General features: G+C 43.1%; 2 protein-coding genes across 5 annotated transcripts; both read left to right on the top strand.

The window, feature by feature from the left end:
* Positions 1 to 4: 4 nt before the first annotated feature.
* LOC115532174 (growth factor independent 1B transcription repressor) lies at positions 5 to 4,874 on the top strand. Of its 3 annotated transcripts, none has more exons than XM_030341763.1 (7): positions 5 to 465; positions 787 to 884; positions 1,194 to 1,364; positions 1,730 to 1,959; positions 2,464 to 2,601; positions 2,799 to 2,975; positions 4,073 to 4,874. In XM_030341763.1, the coding sequence occupies exons 2-7, from the start codon at positions 794 to 796 to the stop codon at positions 4,244 to 4,246; spliced, it is 981 nt and encodes a 326-aa protein (XP_030197623.1). In that variant the 5' UTR covers positions 5 to 465; positions 787 to 793; the 3' UTR covers positions 4,247 to 4,874. The 3 variants fall into 3 exon arrangements, with proteins under 3 accessions (XP_030197623.1, XP_030197624.1, XP_030197625.1); XM_030341764.1 differs by having other exon boundaries at positions 768 to 884; XM_030341765.1 differs by having other exon boundaries at positions 113 to 465; positions 2,799 to 2,964.
* A 3,625-nt stretch (positions 4,875 to 8,499) lies between these two features.
* gtf3c5 (general transcription factor IIIC, polypeptide 5) lies at positions 8,500 to 15,320 on the top strand. 2 transcript variants are annotated; one of them, XM_030341980.1, is made up of 11 exons: positions 8,500 to 8,848; positions 9,254 to 9,452; positions 9,970 to 10,165; positions 10,317 to 10,500; positions 11,547 to 11,651; positions 12,057 to 12,171; positions 12,794 to 12,874; positions 13,115 to 13,200; positions 14,044 to 14,126; positions 14,463 to 14,605; positions 15,050 to 15,320. In XM_030341980.1, the coding sequence occupies exons 1-11, from the start codon at positions 8,642 to 8,644 to the stop codon at positions 15,238 to 15,240; spliced, it is 1,590 nt and encodes a 529-aa protein (XP_030197840.1). In that variant the 5' UTR covers positions 8,500 to 8,641; the 3' UTR covers positions 15,241 to 15,320. The 2 variants fall into 2 exon arrangements, with proteins under 2 accessions (XP_030197840.1, XP_030197839.1); XM_030341979.1 differs by having other exon boundaries at positions 15,038 to 15,320.
* The last annotated feature ends 339 nt before the right edge of the window (positions 15,321 to 15,659 follow it).

Below are 15,659 nucleotides of genomic sequence, written 5' to 3'. Positions count from 1 at the left end.
TTGAAGCAAAGTATTTGAATATTTATTAAAAAAAAAGATGAGGACCTAAATAGGCAAAGGCCTGGCCTTATTCAAAGCAGGCCTAATTGGGTAAATACATTTTTTGGTTCGTTTTAAAGCCATATCTCTATCAATATACATTTATTACATTGTATTTCAACTGAAAGGTTTATCTTTTCGGCTGGTAGGTATTATGACTTCCAGGGACAGCTCTGTTGTTTTACGCAAATGGCCCGGGCCTGTTGGCCCTCTCATTGGCTGAAACCACAGTCAGATTCCAGCGCACATTATCTGATTGTAAATCAGGGAGGGGAGAAGAGGGGCGATGCGCGATGCTTTACTGTGGTTTGCTTTTTGAATTCTGGGATTGGATTTAACAACACACTTCTTACGCTGCGACAATTTATTTTTTTGGAGAACATTCCCTCGATTATAGTTCGGTTTAATTTGATTAAAAAAAAAAAGGTAGGCAAGAAACCCTTCACAGCTTGCACTTTTAGTTTGTTTAAGTTTCATGCTGATATTGAACGAATAGTTAACAGCTGAACATTGATAACATGTTTGACATATTTATATGAATATTTATTTATGAGTGTTATGCTATTGATAATCCTAATGTTATTTAAACTTTAATAAGGCTTTTTGGTTTACTTCATGATACGAATAATGGCAATGCCAATCGATCACATTTAACGACTATAACGTGTGTAGTAGTGCTGTTACATACTCATAGGATAACATTCTGATGTGTTTGGTGTTGATGGTAGTTCTCAATCCCACTTCCAGACTCAAGATGCCACGGTCGTTTTTGGTGAAAAAGAAAAAGTCCGCCTCTTATAATATGCACCGATCATACGACGACCCGCGGGTGGCCCTGCACACCGGTGAGAGGACACAAAGGCTGTCACATTCATACTGTATATGTCCAATAACGCAATGGTTCACATGTAAACTCAAAGGAAGATGACCTGATGATTTAATTGTTTTCTTGGCCCAATGGCGCTCTTTTGGACGAAAGGACAAAATAAAAACTCAAAATGTTTATTTTACGTTCTGTTCTGTTATTGCCATGATCTAATCCCCATTCTGTATGTGAGGTGCTTTAGCCTAAAAGCCAAATATAATTAAATAGCCTACCTCTGACAATGCAATATTTCTTTCATTTCAATGATTGAGTTCTTGATTTGAAACAGACGAGCTGTCGGAAACCGTCCAGTCCAGTCCGGACTCTTCGTCGAGACCTTCCCCGGTGTTCCATCAGAGTCAAGAAGACCCGCAGGACCCCGAGGAGCGGGCCTGCGCACTTGGCCCCCCGGAGCCTATCCGGCACTCCGTCGCTCAGACAGCCCCGTTCTACCTGACCGGTAAGTCGCTGTAATTTATCTTAATCACCCGGAATCAATTTCCTTTACGCAGTAATCGATTCGTAATTTGTTAATTTAATATTAATGAATAAATAATTGAATTTAGTCCAAAATACATTTGAAAGGATTCATAAATTACTTATAGGGAAAAAGTAAAATAAAAGTAAAGGCGAAAGAATATGCCGGTGCCGAATAAGACCATTATATTATCAGGCCTAAATATTTAGTTGTCCTTTTTATTATTATTCTATTTTTTATTTATCAATAGTTTTTTATATAAATCAAGCTTATTAATAACTCAGTTATTAATAAGGTCACAAGAAATTTAATTAACTCAGGAATTCAAATTGGATTCAATTTCCCAGAACCCCACATTCCCGAGTACCCTCCGTACTACAAGACGTCGATAGCGTGGGACGCGCTGCCTTGCTCCTACGACCTGCGGCAGCTGAGCTTCAGCCCCAGGGTCCTGCAGCACGCGGGCAGTGTGTACGGCGACCGCCACAGCCGCAGCCCCACCCCCCAGCAGCCGCTGGACTACAGCCCCCAGTACTCCCCAGCCTCCATGAGCTACCACTGCATCACCTGCGAGAAGGTGAGGGCGACCACTTCCTGTAGCCTTTCACCCTTTTACCATTTAGTCACCGAGTCATTCGGTAGCAGACGCTTTTTAAGTCCAAAACGGCTTCGGATGCAGTTCATTAAGGAGCTTAAAGGAGTGGTGCCTAAACCCTAACCAGAACTGTAATTCAACCCGTAACCGTACCTCAACCTAGCCATATTGACTTTAAACCTAAAGCATAGAGCAGGACGTGTCACCAAATGGGAGTCACTTGGATAGTCCTTTAGCCTCCGCTAAAGGACTACATGTAAATGTATTTCAGCCTCGTATTAAAGTGTGGTCCCTTCTGTATCACTACAGGGTCCACACATCTAGAGATGTAGCTGTAGTGTTCAAATCATTGCATTGCGGAAAAACAAATAACCAAACATTACACACATGACAGCTCGAGCTCCCTCCAAACACATGTGTTGGGGATCACCGCGGTGGGGCGGCTCCGTTGACCAGGGTTCCACTGACTTCCTGTTTGCGCCGCAGGTGTTCTCGACGCCCCACGGGCTGGAGGTCCACGTGCGGCGCTCCCACAGTGGCACCCGGCCCTTCGGCTGCAACGTCTGCCGCAAGACCTTCGGCCACGCCGTCAGCCTGGAGCAGCACATGAACGTCCACTCTCAGGTACGGGCGGGCATCCCATAATAACCCCCCCCCCCCCCCGTCCCAAACCCAAACACACACACACACACACCAACTGAACCGCTTCACTGTTGACTACTATGGGGTTGTCTTGATAGAGCGGCGTGCCACTCTGCTGTCTTCTGATATCAGAGGGAGCAGCAGTGTTGTAAGGGACGTTTTTCTCTCTGCGACTTCAGGAGAAGAGCTTTGAGTGCAAAATGTGCGGCAAGACGTTCAAGCGGTCGTCCACGCTGTCCACCCACCTGCTCATCCACTCCGACACGCGGCCCTACCCCTGCCAGTACTGCGGCAAGAGGTTCCACCAGAAGTCGGACATGAAGAAGCACACGTACATCCACACCGGTGAGCCTCAGGTCAGGTCAGGGAGGAGCAGCCAGGGCTATGGGTACTTTAGGGGTTGAACCCAAGGCAGGCTCCGTCGGGGGCTTGGAAAGACTCGAAAGATTTCACGATTTCACAAATTTTAATGATGACTTTAAATATGAATATGTGCTGTATTAGTTCATTGTCATGTATTTTCAAGACCAGAAATAGAGATATGCCTCAGCTTAAGTGCTTTGGCCATTGCAATCTAAATAATGATGAAAACGATAACTCAATTATAATAGTATTAATTATACAGTTTTGGTAAGGTGTTGTTGAGGGGGATGGATGAGGTTGAGGGCTTAAATGATTTGGAACATCTGGTCTAACTCGGGTATAAAACAAAAAGCTATTTACTTTTGCTCTGCCTTTCCAATAATCTTCTCTTTTCTTTTCATACGTGGCCAATGTGTCCGTTAGGGATATCAGCTGGCAATTATTCAAATGGCTGAAGATTAGAAAGAAGTTTAACCATACCTGTGCAGCATCTTTACCTCTGCCCTCTTTAGCCTGACCTAAAGTGATATCTTCTTCCAAGATTATAATGTCTGCAGATAAATCAGAAAAAAAGAAATTAAACAAATGTGCTGTGGATTTGCATATGGGATGGTTTAAAAGGAAGTATATGCCGTCGTCTGTCTGGTTTAATGAATGTTTGACAAATCTGAACAATGGCGCGATTCTTTATTTCTCAGAAGCAGGGCTGTGTTGTGTTATCTTTATGTAGCTTTATCTTTATGTTAGAGTCACCATAAAGACCATGAACGTTACCTCCACTGTCACACCGAACATTCAACGAATGCTCGGTGATACAGAGCTGTTTCATGATAACATACCGAAATCCAAGACAAGCTTACAGTAAAACAACAAAGCACTGGATAGTCTTGTGGGTTAGGGTGTTCCCCTCCAAATGATTGAAAGTTTCTGGGTTCAAACCCCATTGTACACAGATCACCTGTAGGCATCCTTGAGCAAGATGTCCTAACCCTCTCTATACCTGCTCATGAAAGACATGTTTGTGAACCAAGTTGCCTTTCTTGAAAGTGTCTGCCAAGGATGCTAACCACCTTCTCCTTTCCCCTGTCAGGTGAGAAGCCCCATAAGTGCCAGGTTTGTGGCAAGGCCTTCAGCCAGAGCTCCAACCTCATCACCCACAGCCGGAAACACACAGGCTTCAAACCCTTTGGCTGTGAGATCTGCAGCAAGGGCTTCCAGCGCAAGGTGGACCTCCGTCGCCACCAAGAGAGCCAGCACAGTCTGAAGTAAGGACCTGGAGGACTTCTGGAGAGAAGATCTCACAGGGTCCATGACGCTGGTCGAAGGGTTTCAAAAGACAAGGACCTTGAATGAAAAAGATGTGGTTCCCAACCTGTGGGTCGGGTTCCCACTTACGGTCGCCTGATATGCATATTGGGTCACAGAGAGAAGGCTGTCTTGAGGATGTATTTTTGTTTAAATATAATAATTGGAAAAACTTAGCAGATATTTTCTTTTCAAGAAAGCTGGGAAGATCATGCAATTTACCTTATTCATGTAATTCTTGAACCCCGAATCTCCAATTGTAGCTATATAGTAGCTGAAGTCTAATGGGAGCAATTCAGGAATTGTCCTTGAAATGAAGAGTTTTGTTTACATTTTTAAAGATATTTAAGATTGTTCATTTGAATGTGACTCTCTTTAGCACTTTGAGCTATTTTATGTGAAGTGCATTACAAATACAATGTATATTATTATTGATATTGTTTATATTATTATAATTTAAAACATTATGGCATTTTACCCATGTGAAATTACTGTTTAGTTGTAAATATATATGCGTGTTTCAGAAAAACCCACTGAATAAAGTGTGTGATGAAAATAAAATAAATCTTTGTTGCTGTTTGAATGAATCCTGCATGATCACACAAATAAAACATATTTGAAACATGTACCTAAGACCAAAAAACAAACACCATGAGGAAATTGAAATGTGACACATAAACAAAACACATTTTCATTCATCTTGTCTTGTTCTTGCGTGCGTTCCTGTTTGCAAACTTCTTGTCCCGCAAATGTGGTCGTAAAACTAACAAGCCAAGGGACTAAATCTATTGCAGAACCTGAGTGAACTGTAGACCTAATATTGCATTCAAATCCACTGCTGGCAGCATGCAAATATTAACCAGACCAAGCGTCATCTCTGCTCTAAAACTCACTTCAAAATGAGGATTAGCCTTACCAGAGGACTGTTAAGTCAGCAATAATAGGCATAGGACAGTCGTAAGAAACATAGGGCCTACTTCAGTGTTTTAATACAAATAAATGACTCAATAATGGTACAGTTTAAAACCAAATTAAACACTGATGTAATAATCTCAAACAGGGAGATGTGCCTGGTGAGAATCAGGTAATCTGTGTCGGCATGATTTTCCTCGAACGGGATGCAGCGGATAAGGATATTCAGGGGTTGTTGTGGAACAGGGATTTCCATCTTGAGTCAAACCGCCCTCAATGCCACACCCAGACAAGACTCACCACTGTTGGATTTTCAATAGCAAACAAGATGGAGCTCCTGAGTCAAGTACTCTCCCACCTTCTCCAAACACCAGACCAGTTAGTCCATTAATCTGCCCTGGGCAAATCACACCACTTTAGTTAAATCTGTCGTGTGAGGCTAAACATTAGGACTGTATATGTGTTTGTCTGAGTGTGTTCAAACTGTTTAGTGTTTTTATGGATAGGACCTGTTGCAGTGGCTCAAATCATGAGAGAGAGTGACAGTAAAATAAGTAAAATAGAGTAGAATCTTAGTAGTTAATGCATGGCTGGTCAGGTTGGGTTTAGTGATAACTGTGTTTCTTTATATTAAAAAATCACTGAATGTGTTAGAAACATGTGGCATTCTGTTAGGTTCGGTTGGTAAACAAATCTGAGGCATATATGCAAATGTTCTGTTGGTAACCTTTTACCCGGGCAACTCGGTCCGTTGTAAATGTGCACGGAGACAGTTAGGCCCGCAGCATCCTGGTGTGAAGGCAAATCACAATCCTGCACAGGTAACCAATGGCAGGCCGGCATTGGAGATGGGGCGGAACTACACAAACAGGACGTGGGTCCTGGTACACCTGAGATCTACACTGGATATGGGAGATTGATATGCGGGCTTAAACAGATTTTGAACCGTTGTCATTCAAAAGAAAAGATTTAGCTGCTTGGAAGTGTTAACGTTTCGTGATTATATCCGTTTATCCGTTTATTTAGTATTAATAGTATAAGCTCTCTGCATTTTCATATCACGTAGATGAAACGTGTGAACGAAATGAATGGGAAACATGAACATTTTAGGCATTAGTCGGCCAGACAGAAAACTATTATTTCGGTGCAATCTCTGCATGTCATGTAAATGGATCACGAAATCATGAAACACTTTCTAAAATCATGAAACATCGTACACATACACACACACACACACACACACACACACACACACACACACACACACACACACACACACACACACACACACACACACACACACACACACACACACACACACACACACATATATACATGTATAGGCCTCTTTACATGCATGCTCACAATCACGCAAACACCCACACCACACAGACAGTGAGCGTGTGCTGAGAAGTTCATTTGTTTTGCAAACGAGTTCTATGCAAAGCGCGGTTGGCCCGTTCTTTGTTTGAAGGCCTCCAGGGTTTAGGTCCGTGTACTGTGGCCCTGGGGCAAGGCATTATGGGTCACATACCGGTAGAATCCTGTTCTGTTAGTCACATGAAAAGTAAACTGGGATTAGAGCGTTAGGCCTAATATAGATTTAAGAAAAAAGTAGAGAAACATAAATAATATAAAATTGTGATTGTAGGCATGTTGTAGCGGTTGAATAAAAGTGTATCCCTAAGGTCGGATAGTAAGTCATGTATACGCTGTACGGTCATTTGAATGGTATGATGGTTAGGTTATAAATGGAATATATATTACTATATGGCCAAATACAGGAAGCGCATGATAGAAGGATCTCTAGGCCTATGTATAGGCCATGAGCATACTGTGTACATGTTAACACTTCATTACAGTTTGGGGATGCACTAGGCAGGAACTTTTGTTTTGTTTTTAGATTTCCCTTTAAAACAATCGGACCCTGCAGGAAGTGATCTAGTTCACAAGTGTCTGCATAGCGATACCGCACTTCTGCTCTGTCCTCACGTGCGACGACAGCCCTGCTCTTTGCCCGTCCAAATATGGACCTGTCAATCCAACACGCTCTAACCATCAGCGGCGGAACCGGAACCGGTGATATACAAGCATGATTAAAAAAATGGTACACAACCAGGGCGAAGTTAGTGATGTGGTGGTAGGCTATCAGCGGCCAACGCGCAAAGCAGATGATTTTGGAGACAGATGTCTAAATACGAGAGAATGGTTGAAATCTGGGGGTGGCAGCTGGAGATGCACCGTGAGAGCCCGGCAGAGGAGGGCGGACGATAGGCTTATCGTGGCGCCAGCACATGGCCGACGGTTGGAACACGCCAGCCCGGCAGTAGGGAGGACCCGGGAAAGATAGCAGCACCCTGCAATTCTCTCTCATCCTCTGCGACTTTATGCCACTGCTAACTCGCTGCGTTTGTCATGCAAAAAAATGAAATTTTAAGAAAGATGGAAAATTAGATAAATTGACAATGACATCTACACGTCTATATGAAATCGTAATCAAAGAAGATTCTTTATTTATTTTATTTGATTATTTCATGTTTAGAAATAATAATAAATGATATGTCATTCGTATCTCGTGAGCCTCTGTTTTAAGTATACCAACCATCACAGGACTCATTCGAAAAGGGGTCAGTGGATGTTGTCTTTAAAATCTAGGCATGCCCTGACTTCTTGTATCAATATGTCAAGCAGGTACAAAAGCAAACAAAATCAACATAGTAATCGTTGCTAAAGACAGTATACACCTCCAGCATTTATTTAAGCTCAACAGTCAGATCACACTGAATGAACTCTGAGCAACAGTAGGGTAGTACACTCCCCGAATCTCCCTCTGCCATGGTTTCCTCATAAAAAACTGAAGACTTTAGTCAGCGTTAAATCATTGTAACTGACTAATTGTCTCACTGTATCTGTGTCAGTTGTATATAAGCAAGAGCTAGATGTCCCCTAAGTTGTAAGAATGACATGTCATGGCACGTTCAATGTTTAAAAAATAAGGAACAAAACACTAATTATTGACCAGAACGCAGAATTAAATTCACTCGTGGAAAATGTGTAGACGTTGTACGGGATCATTATTGTTTTCCCTGCTGACACCTTGTGGTAGAAATTGGAAAACTTGAATAATAGCAACATTTTATTATATTTATTTTTCATTACATTTGCATTGATATCTTGAATATATTGCATGTGGAAAAAATCTCGATGCCTCCCTTTCTTATTATCAAGCTTTTAAGTTAAAACAGATTGCCAAAAAAAGAAAGCTTAACTATCGTTCGGAACACACGGAACGATCATAAGACAGAAATGTTTCCTCCCGGACGGATTTAGCAATGGAGTAAACAATGCCTCCTTGCTGCAGTGTACACTTCGTTTACAAAATGCTTTGAGTTAACTCATTTCATAACTCATTGTTATATAATAAACCGCTATATTCTCAGAAATGTCAGATTCCAGTGAACATAAACTGAGGTTTACCTTGAAAGAATTGAAGATATCAACCGAGGGAGAGGACGTGTCGCCCGGGTCTGGCAGCTCCTCGGCGGTCAAACTTCACTATAATAAACTCGTGTGCATTGAGTACCCGGCGCTGATTGCAAATGTGGACAAGATGCTTGAGACAATCGGAGGCGAGAAAGTACTGTCGAAGGTCAGCGCAACATACAGCTCATGACTTGTATATGCACCAAAATAAATGAAATGGTTAATGCTGAATATGAGGAATAATGCTTACATATTTTTCTACAAGGATAACTTGTGCAAGGTTACCCCCAACACTGTATTGTATCCTAAATATCTTGTTTTACTGCAGCATGCAGCAAATCATCGTACGTGGGACCAAGGCCTATTTGGCAAACAACATTCTAATTCGGATTTATGATTAACAGTACGAACAGCGTAACTCACTCAACCATCCCCATGATTCAATGAGTCTATAACGTTTCAAATAATCATTCCTGCTGTGAGTCAGGGCATTGTCTTTGTCACACCCCTTGTTGAAATGAACATAACAAAGCCGTCATGCGTGCTGTCTGATGAATGGTACTTCTTTCAGACCTACGCTGATCCCAACCGGCGGCTGGAGCTGCGCTACCGGCCCAAGGATCCCTTCTGCCACTCTCTGTGCGGAAACCGCTTTCCCTCCAACAACCTCTTGCTCCGTGTGAGAAGACGGGTCCGCAAGAAAGACCCCCAGGACACACAGCTACACATGGAGGTGCTCGGAGTCATCGGCACAACATACAAATTTCAAGGTAATTCTACATACAATTCTCGGCAATTTCATCTTATTAACACTAGTTCTTCTTCCTCAGGTTGTTCTACATTAGATTTTTCTATACATTTTCATGTTGTTTACTCTTCTTCTTAAAGTTACAATGTGCAAATATGTTTTGAATAAAATGTGCTCTAAAACACATTTGATTACGCTGACACCAGCTTCAGGGTAAGTATCAGGGTAAAATGCGTCGACAAAGCAGCGTTGAGAAATGTCATGTTATATCTCAAAAAAGGGAGCCTCACTTTTGGAAGGTGGCCGATGTCTGGAGAGTGCAGGTAGGGAGGGGGCGTGCTGAGGTTTTCTTTGCCGCAAAAAATATAAACCGGGGCTAGCTTGAAACCTCAAAACGTATATTATACGTTTAACTTAATTTCCCATAATAATTTAAGTTCTATGCATTTTCCAGTTATTTATGTTTCTTCTGCTTTAGTATTTTCGTTCAGCCCCACACTGGCGGTCGATTCGCTCACAGGTCTTCCGACTCATTTCAGGGATGGCGGACTTCCAGTGCCTGGCTTTGCATTCGGAAGACGGGAAACACACGTCTCTGTACGACAAGGTCATCCTGCGTACGTTTGAGAACCAGGAGTTCTTTGAGCAGCCCATGCCCTTCTTCCTGCCCCCGCCCATCTTCTCCCGCTTGGACACCCCGGTCGACTACAACTACCGTCCGGACATCCACCACAAGTTAGTATGGTTATAATACCTCTTAGCAGTAATAATAACGAACAAACAAATTTAATGGCAATATTGTCAATCCAATCCTGCTCAATGATCAACAATGTCGAGCAAATCCAACCATGAGACCAACATGAGGACGGATCATCTCCCTTCACAGCCAGTTACCCATGACCAAGGAGAACTTCATCGGCCTGAACCGAGTGCGGCGGCACCACAACGCCATCTTTGTGAGCTTTGCGGACGCCACCGTGCCCTCGGAGTGCATGGAGGCGGCCCGCCTCAACTGGCAGAGGGTCTGCATCAAGCAGTCTGACGTGACGACCGAGCAGACCCTCAGAAAGGTCTGTGTTCCCGGTAAACCCCCGGGGTCGGGTCGGGGGTCCACCAGCATCGGAGCAGGAAACCAAATGGCCCCCACTCTCATATTTATTCATATTTATTTGTAGCTGTTACGTATAATCAATAAGGAGGCGAGGGGCCGTGTTGCAGTGATTTCACCAACAGCTAGGGGGCGTCGATAGGCAGTGGCTAAAGCCCCCCTAGCTCTTATCAAATCACTGTAGATCACAGCCTCGAGTTGCTTATTGCTTTTATGAAACCGCTAATGAAACAGTTTCTATAAACAACCTAGTAAGATCTGACACGCAGCAAAATAAAATGCGATAATTTGTTAAAAACCAATAATCATTCTTCCATTATTCAAATCCAGTCCAGTGAATAATTGTAGTTGTTAAAAAGATTTTTACTTTACTCACTACTTTCTTTTTTTGCTTGTATTAGACTATTTCATAAACTCCCAGTCCCTAGTGGCTTCCACACAAAGTTTAGTTTGTATGGTTATAATATATATATATTTCTTTTTATCTTCTGTATTTGAGTCACAGTAAAGCCGCTTCATCTCACTGCCAGGCGGTTCTCTTTGCTCTCATGCCAAAGCAACCCAACTGTCAACAGTTTATTTTATTTTAGCTTTCTATCGTGGTGCATGCTTGATCCTGACTGGTCTATCTCCATTCTTATCGCTGGCCAACCTTCCTCCCAGGTGTTCTCATCTCACGACAAAAACACCGGATTGTCAAAATATTTGTTTAATACTATGTGGAATGATCTTTAATAAACTAAACTAAACTTTAATAAACTAAATATGTTGTTAGTATTCTTGTTATTCTTCATGTTTATTCTACCTCTTCTCATCTTCTTGTGCTCTTACTTCTTCTCTACTTTTCCCCCTCGCTCCGGAGAATGTTTACTGACAACCCACATCAGAAAACTGTTTGGGTAGAGCGTATATATTCGGCCAAAACCGTTGCCCTCGCCCAATGTTGTTTTTTTGATCCCGCCGTGTCTATCTACTAACTTATCTTCTCCCCACCAACACCGTTCACAGATGTTTGAGAGCCGGCCCATCTGGTCCCGGAACGCAGTCAAGGGCAACCTGGACATCCACCCTGAAAAACTCAAATTGCTCTTGCCCGTCATGGCCTACTACATGGTGAGATTACCTCAAAGATTGTTTTCTTTTCTTCCAAATACAGGAGAATATTGCTGATACATAACTGGCCAATATTTTTATGAAGGAATATAAAGTTTGTTACTGCCTGCTCTGACCTACTAGAGTACTACACTAAAACACAACTATATTTGTCTTTTTATTCTGATCTCCTCCTAATAATAAGAAGAGGCCTATAGAGAAAAGGATATTGTTTCTATGTACATGGGTCCTACTGTGTTTACTGAAAGACAAAAAATTATACTTAATAAATGAACAGAAGGTAAATTAGTTTAGACGTCTCACAAAGCAAATAACTGATCAGAAAAAGCAAATGCTAGTATATTGTGTTTTGACTTTAGCTGAGACTTTAACCAATCTGCTGCTCTGGATTCTGTGGTTTCCTAGGTGACTGGGCCCTGGAGGAGCCTATGGGTGAGGCTGGGCTACGACCCACGGAAGAGCCCCGAGTCCAAGAAATACCAGATGCTGGACTTCAGGATCCGCTGTAGCACCAGACATGGTAAACAACCTGGGGGTAGCCGCCGCTTTGAGCTAATCAGAGCCAAGCATATGGGGGAGTGTCATGGGAAAGGCTGGTTTTCTGTGGGCCGTGCAGGATATATTGTTCTGATTGGTGATAGTGGGGGGAGCGGCCTTCTGCTTATAGGTTTTAGTCTTCCCGCCATGGTTGGTGTGCAAGGCCAATGCACACACTGTGTCAGCACTTCTGCGTAGATCCACGCCGCAACTCGTAGAGTGAGTTGGGGCGTAGAGTTTATACGCCCCATTACGGTGGCGGATCTGCACGTACGCAAACAAGTGCATTCCTCCCAGAGGTTAGTCAGCGCCGCCCACCGCTGCATTGGCGGGAAACAGTCACCATTCAGTTCATGTAAAGCTATGACAACTTATCTCAGGTCAATTTGAAAAGTAACATCCAAGGAGTGAGCAGGCAGGGCTGAGGCGTCGGGCTCCAGGTTGTTCACAGGGAGGCTTCGGTCATTTTGGGTGGAACCCATGATCTGTCAGCTGAGAGAAACCTTAGATTATCCTTCCCGCAAGGCAGTGTGTGAGAGGTTCATCTCATGCACCAGTGTCTGCTGCATGTGTCTATATTTCTAAGTGTGTTTTCTCTCTTCAAGGGTATTCTCTGAGTGACATGCCAGTGAAAGCTAAGAGGAGCTCCATGGACTACAGCCTGTCCATCACACTGAACAAAATGGGTCAGTGCACATCATCCCTGCACTACAATAGCTACATGCATCAAGCTTTCAATAAAGGGCCTCCTCAACTCGCGCTAACAGGGAAAATCAAAACTTTTACTCTACACATGTTAAGAAATAAAGCGAGGGTTAGTTGAACTGAATGATGCAGTTTCTGTATTGAATGGTGCATTTCTTTGAAAATGTCCTCAAAAGAATACGTCACACAAAACGTACATGAACGTGTGTTGTATGCTGCAGCTCCGCAGGCCGCCAGTGTGACAGAGCTGCCTCAGGAGGGTCCCAGCACCAGCCGCTATCCAATCCCCGTCCGGCACCAGTTGAAGGTCAGCCGCCCAGCCACGCCCACGCAGGGAGACATTCAGGGGCTTGGAGGCACCCCGTTCTCTGTGGGGTCCCCTCTGGCCCGACCGGCTCACCGTGCACTTTATGTAGCAATACAAATGTGCAGACAAGATATCAATTATATACATCAATTGAAACGTAACCTTCTTTGCGAATGTGTTTGCTGGGAAGATTTACATTTACATTTAGGGCATTTAGCAGACGCTTTTATCCAAAGCGACTTACAATAAGTACATTTTTCATAAGAAGTGCAACAATATATCGCTGTCGGTACAGAAAGGATGTTCATAGATAGTTCAAGATGACACTAATACTCAGTGGATGGTTTACTTTGTGTCCTTCACCCTCGTGTAAAGCAACTTTCAGTTGGCGATACTGCAACTGTTTCCCAAACATGTTACCTACAAAAGAAGAGTTTTTTCTGAATTGGCACCCAAGGAGATAGTAATCCGGCATCTTTGTATCGTTCGAGGATGATCTTGGACTTTTCTTAGATAGATAGCTAGCTAAGTAGTAGTTAGTTAGTCAGTGTGTTGGTGTGTTTTTTTTTTAATTTGTTCTGTACCCAGTACATTTACATTTAAATTCCTGTTCCCTGTCCTTTCCACTGTTTTTTATCGGCTCTTAGTTTACTCTCACTAAAACCCTAAATGTACAATCTATATAAATCAATATAATACAGCCAAATAAACAGCCTTTTTCTTGGGGAAATATTCTCTTTAACTGCACCTCTTTGAAATTCGACTGAATGGTCTAGGATGCACCACAATGTTATTGGAACGAACCCCACGCTCAGGCTAACTGACCTTCCTCCCCCTATGCAGGAGTCGTCGTACGTCTTCAGGGACGGAATGCTGCCCCCACACAGACAGATGTTCTACCAGCTCTGTGACCTGGACGTGGAAAGGTACAGCACAGTTTGGCACTTGCTCAGCACACACTGTACCTGACACAAACCAAAAAAGCTATTAAAATGTACTTTTAAGTCTAAACTATATGCTAGTTAATGCATGTCAGGTTTTTCTGTAATAGCAGGGTTCATAGGATCTGAAGTATCATAAATCAAGTTCAAGCCTGCCATCTTAGTATTTCTTGACAAATGTTTGCAATAAACAAGAGACCTGGCATTATTCTTATTCTTAAAAAGTAACAAGATAGCGGCTCGGAACGTGCATGACATCATGTGAAACCCTCCTATGAAACTGCGTTTCATTATTCCTGTGTTCCCGTGTCGCACGTCCAGCATAAAGGAAGTGATCGACCGTAACAAAGGCGACGAGAAGGTGTGCGACGAGAGAGACGGCTGGTGTCTCCCTCACACAACGGATGACCTGCGGGACATCATCTCAGGCCTGATCAAGAAGGTCGTCCGAGCTCAGAAGCCAAGTAAGGAGCAGCCCGGCCGTGAAGAACACCCCCATGCTGTGGGCCAGATTAACCACCCAGTGACCATCTTGGATCTAAACGCTAGCTGGAGGGGGGAACTGAACAAGGAATCCTGCGTTCAGTTCCTCCACTCAGAATAAGCTCCATGCTAGCAGTAGTTCAATTGAAGCTTAAGTTTGTGGTATAGATTTGAGAGGGCAGGATAGTCTATCTAAGCTGTTTTTATAACCTTCCCCTCTTAGGGAACCACAGAAAAGACTCAAGTTGTATTAATTAATTGTAATTTATTTTTCAGTGAGTCTACTAACGTATTGATCCTATTATTGGTCGTATTGGTAACGTAAAGATACTAACGAGTCTTTTAACGTATTGAAAAACACTTAATTGCAATATCGTGTTCAACTATGATGACCCTTTCATAACGTCCCTAAGACCCTCCTGCAGAGTTGATCCCGACGCCAACGAAGCGACGGCGCTCCGGGCTGAGCATGGCCTCCAAGCGGACCTCCTACGCCGGGAAGCCGGAGGGCGAGGAGGACAACGAGGAGGACGAAGAGGCGGACGAGGAGGACGACTTCCACCCGTCGGAGGGAAGCGAGAACGAGATGGAGACGGAAATGTTGGATTACATGTGAATAGACAAAGAAGCCATGGTGTCAGTGCGTCCTACATGGAGTTAATGGATTTTGTAAATAAAGATTTGTGTTTTCTTCTACAAAGTGTTTTTTTTGTATTTTGGAGCTAAAAGTGAACAGGCTTCACATTTGTAGTGCGCCGGTCATATCCGCAAAATATCCGACATTACTTCTGAACTGATCTAGTACTGTAGTAGATGTTTGCCAGTACATGCCCAATGGTTAACTATGATGTGTTCTAAGCTCTTATAAACCACTCAAATACGGGCAAAAGCAGGCTACCTGAATAGGGAATGAGACATACCCACCGTCTCAAAATCAATATTCATGACCTTTCTTGAATAGCTTTCTATATACATGTGGCTATATAATATATGTTTAATATATTATTTTTTTTACGGAGACATTCCCGGGGACCG

This window comes from Gadus morhua, chromosome 19 (genome assembly GCF_902167405.1).
Source record: "Gadus morhua chromosome 19, gadMor3.0, whole genome shotgun sequence".
In the NCBI taxonomy this organism is placed as follows: domain Eukaryota; kingdom Metazoa; phylum Chordata; class Actinopteri; order Gadiformes; family Gadidae; genus Gadus; species Gadus morhua.
This window is presented reverse-complemented; position numbering and strand designations above follow the sequence as displayed.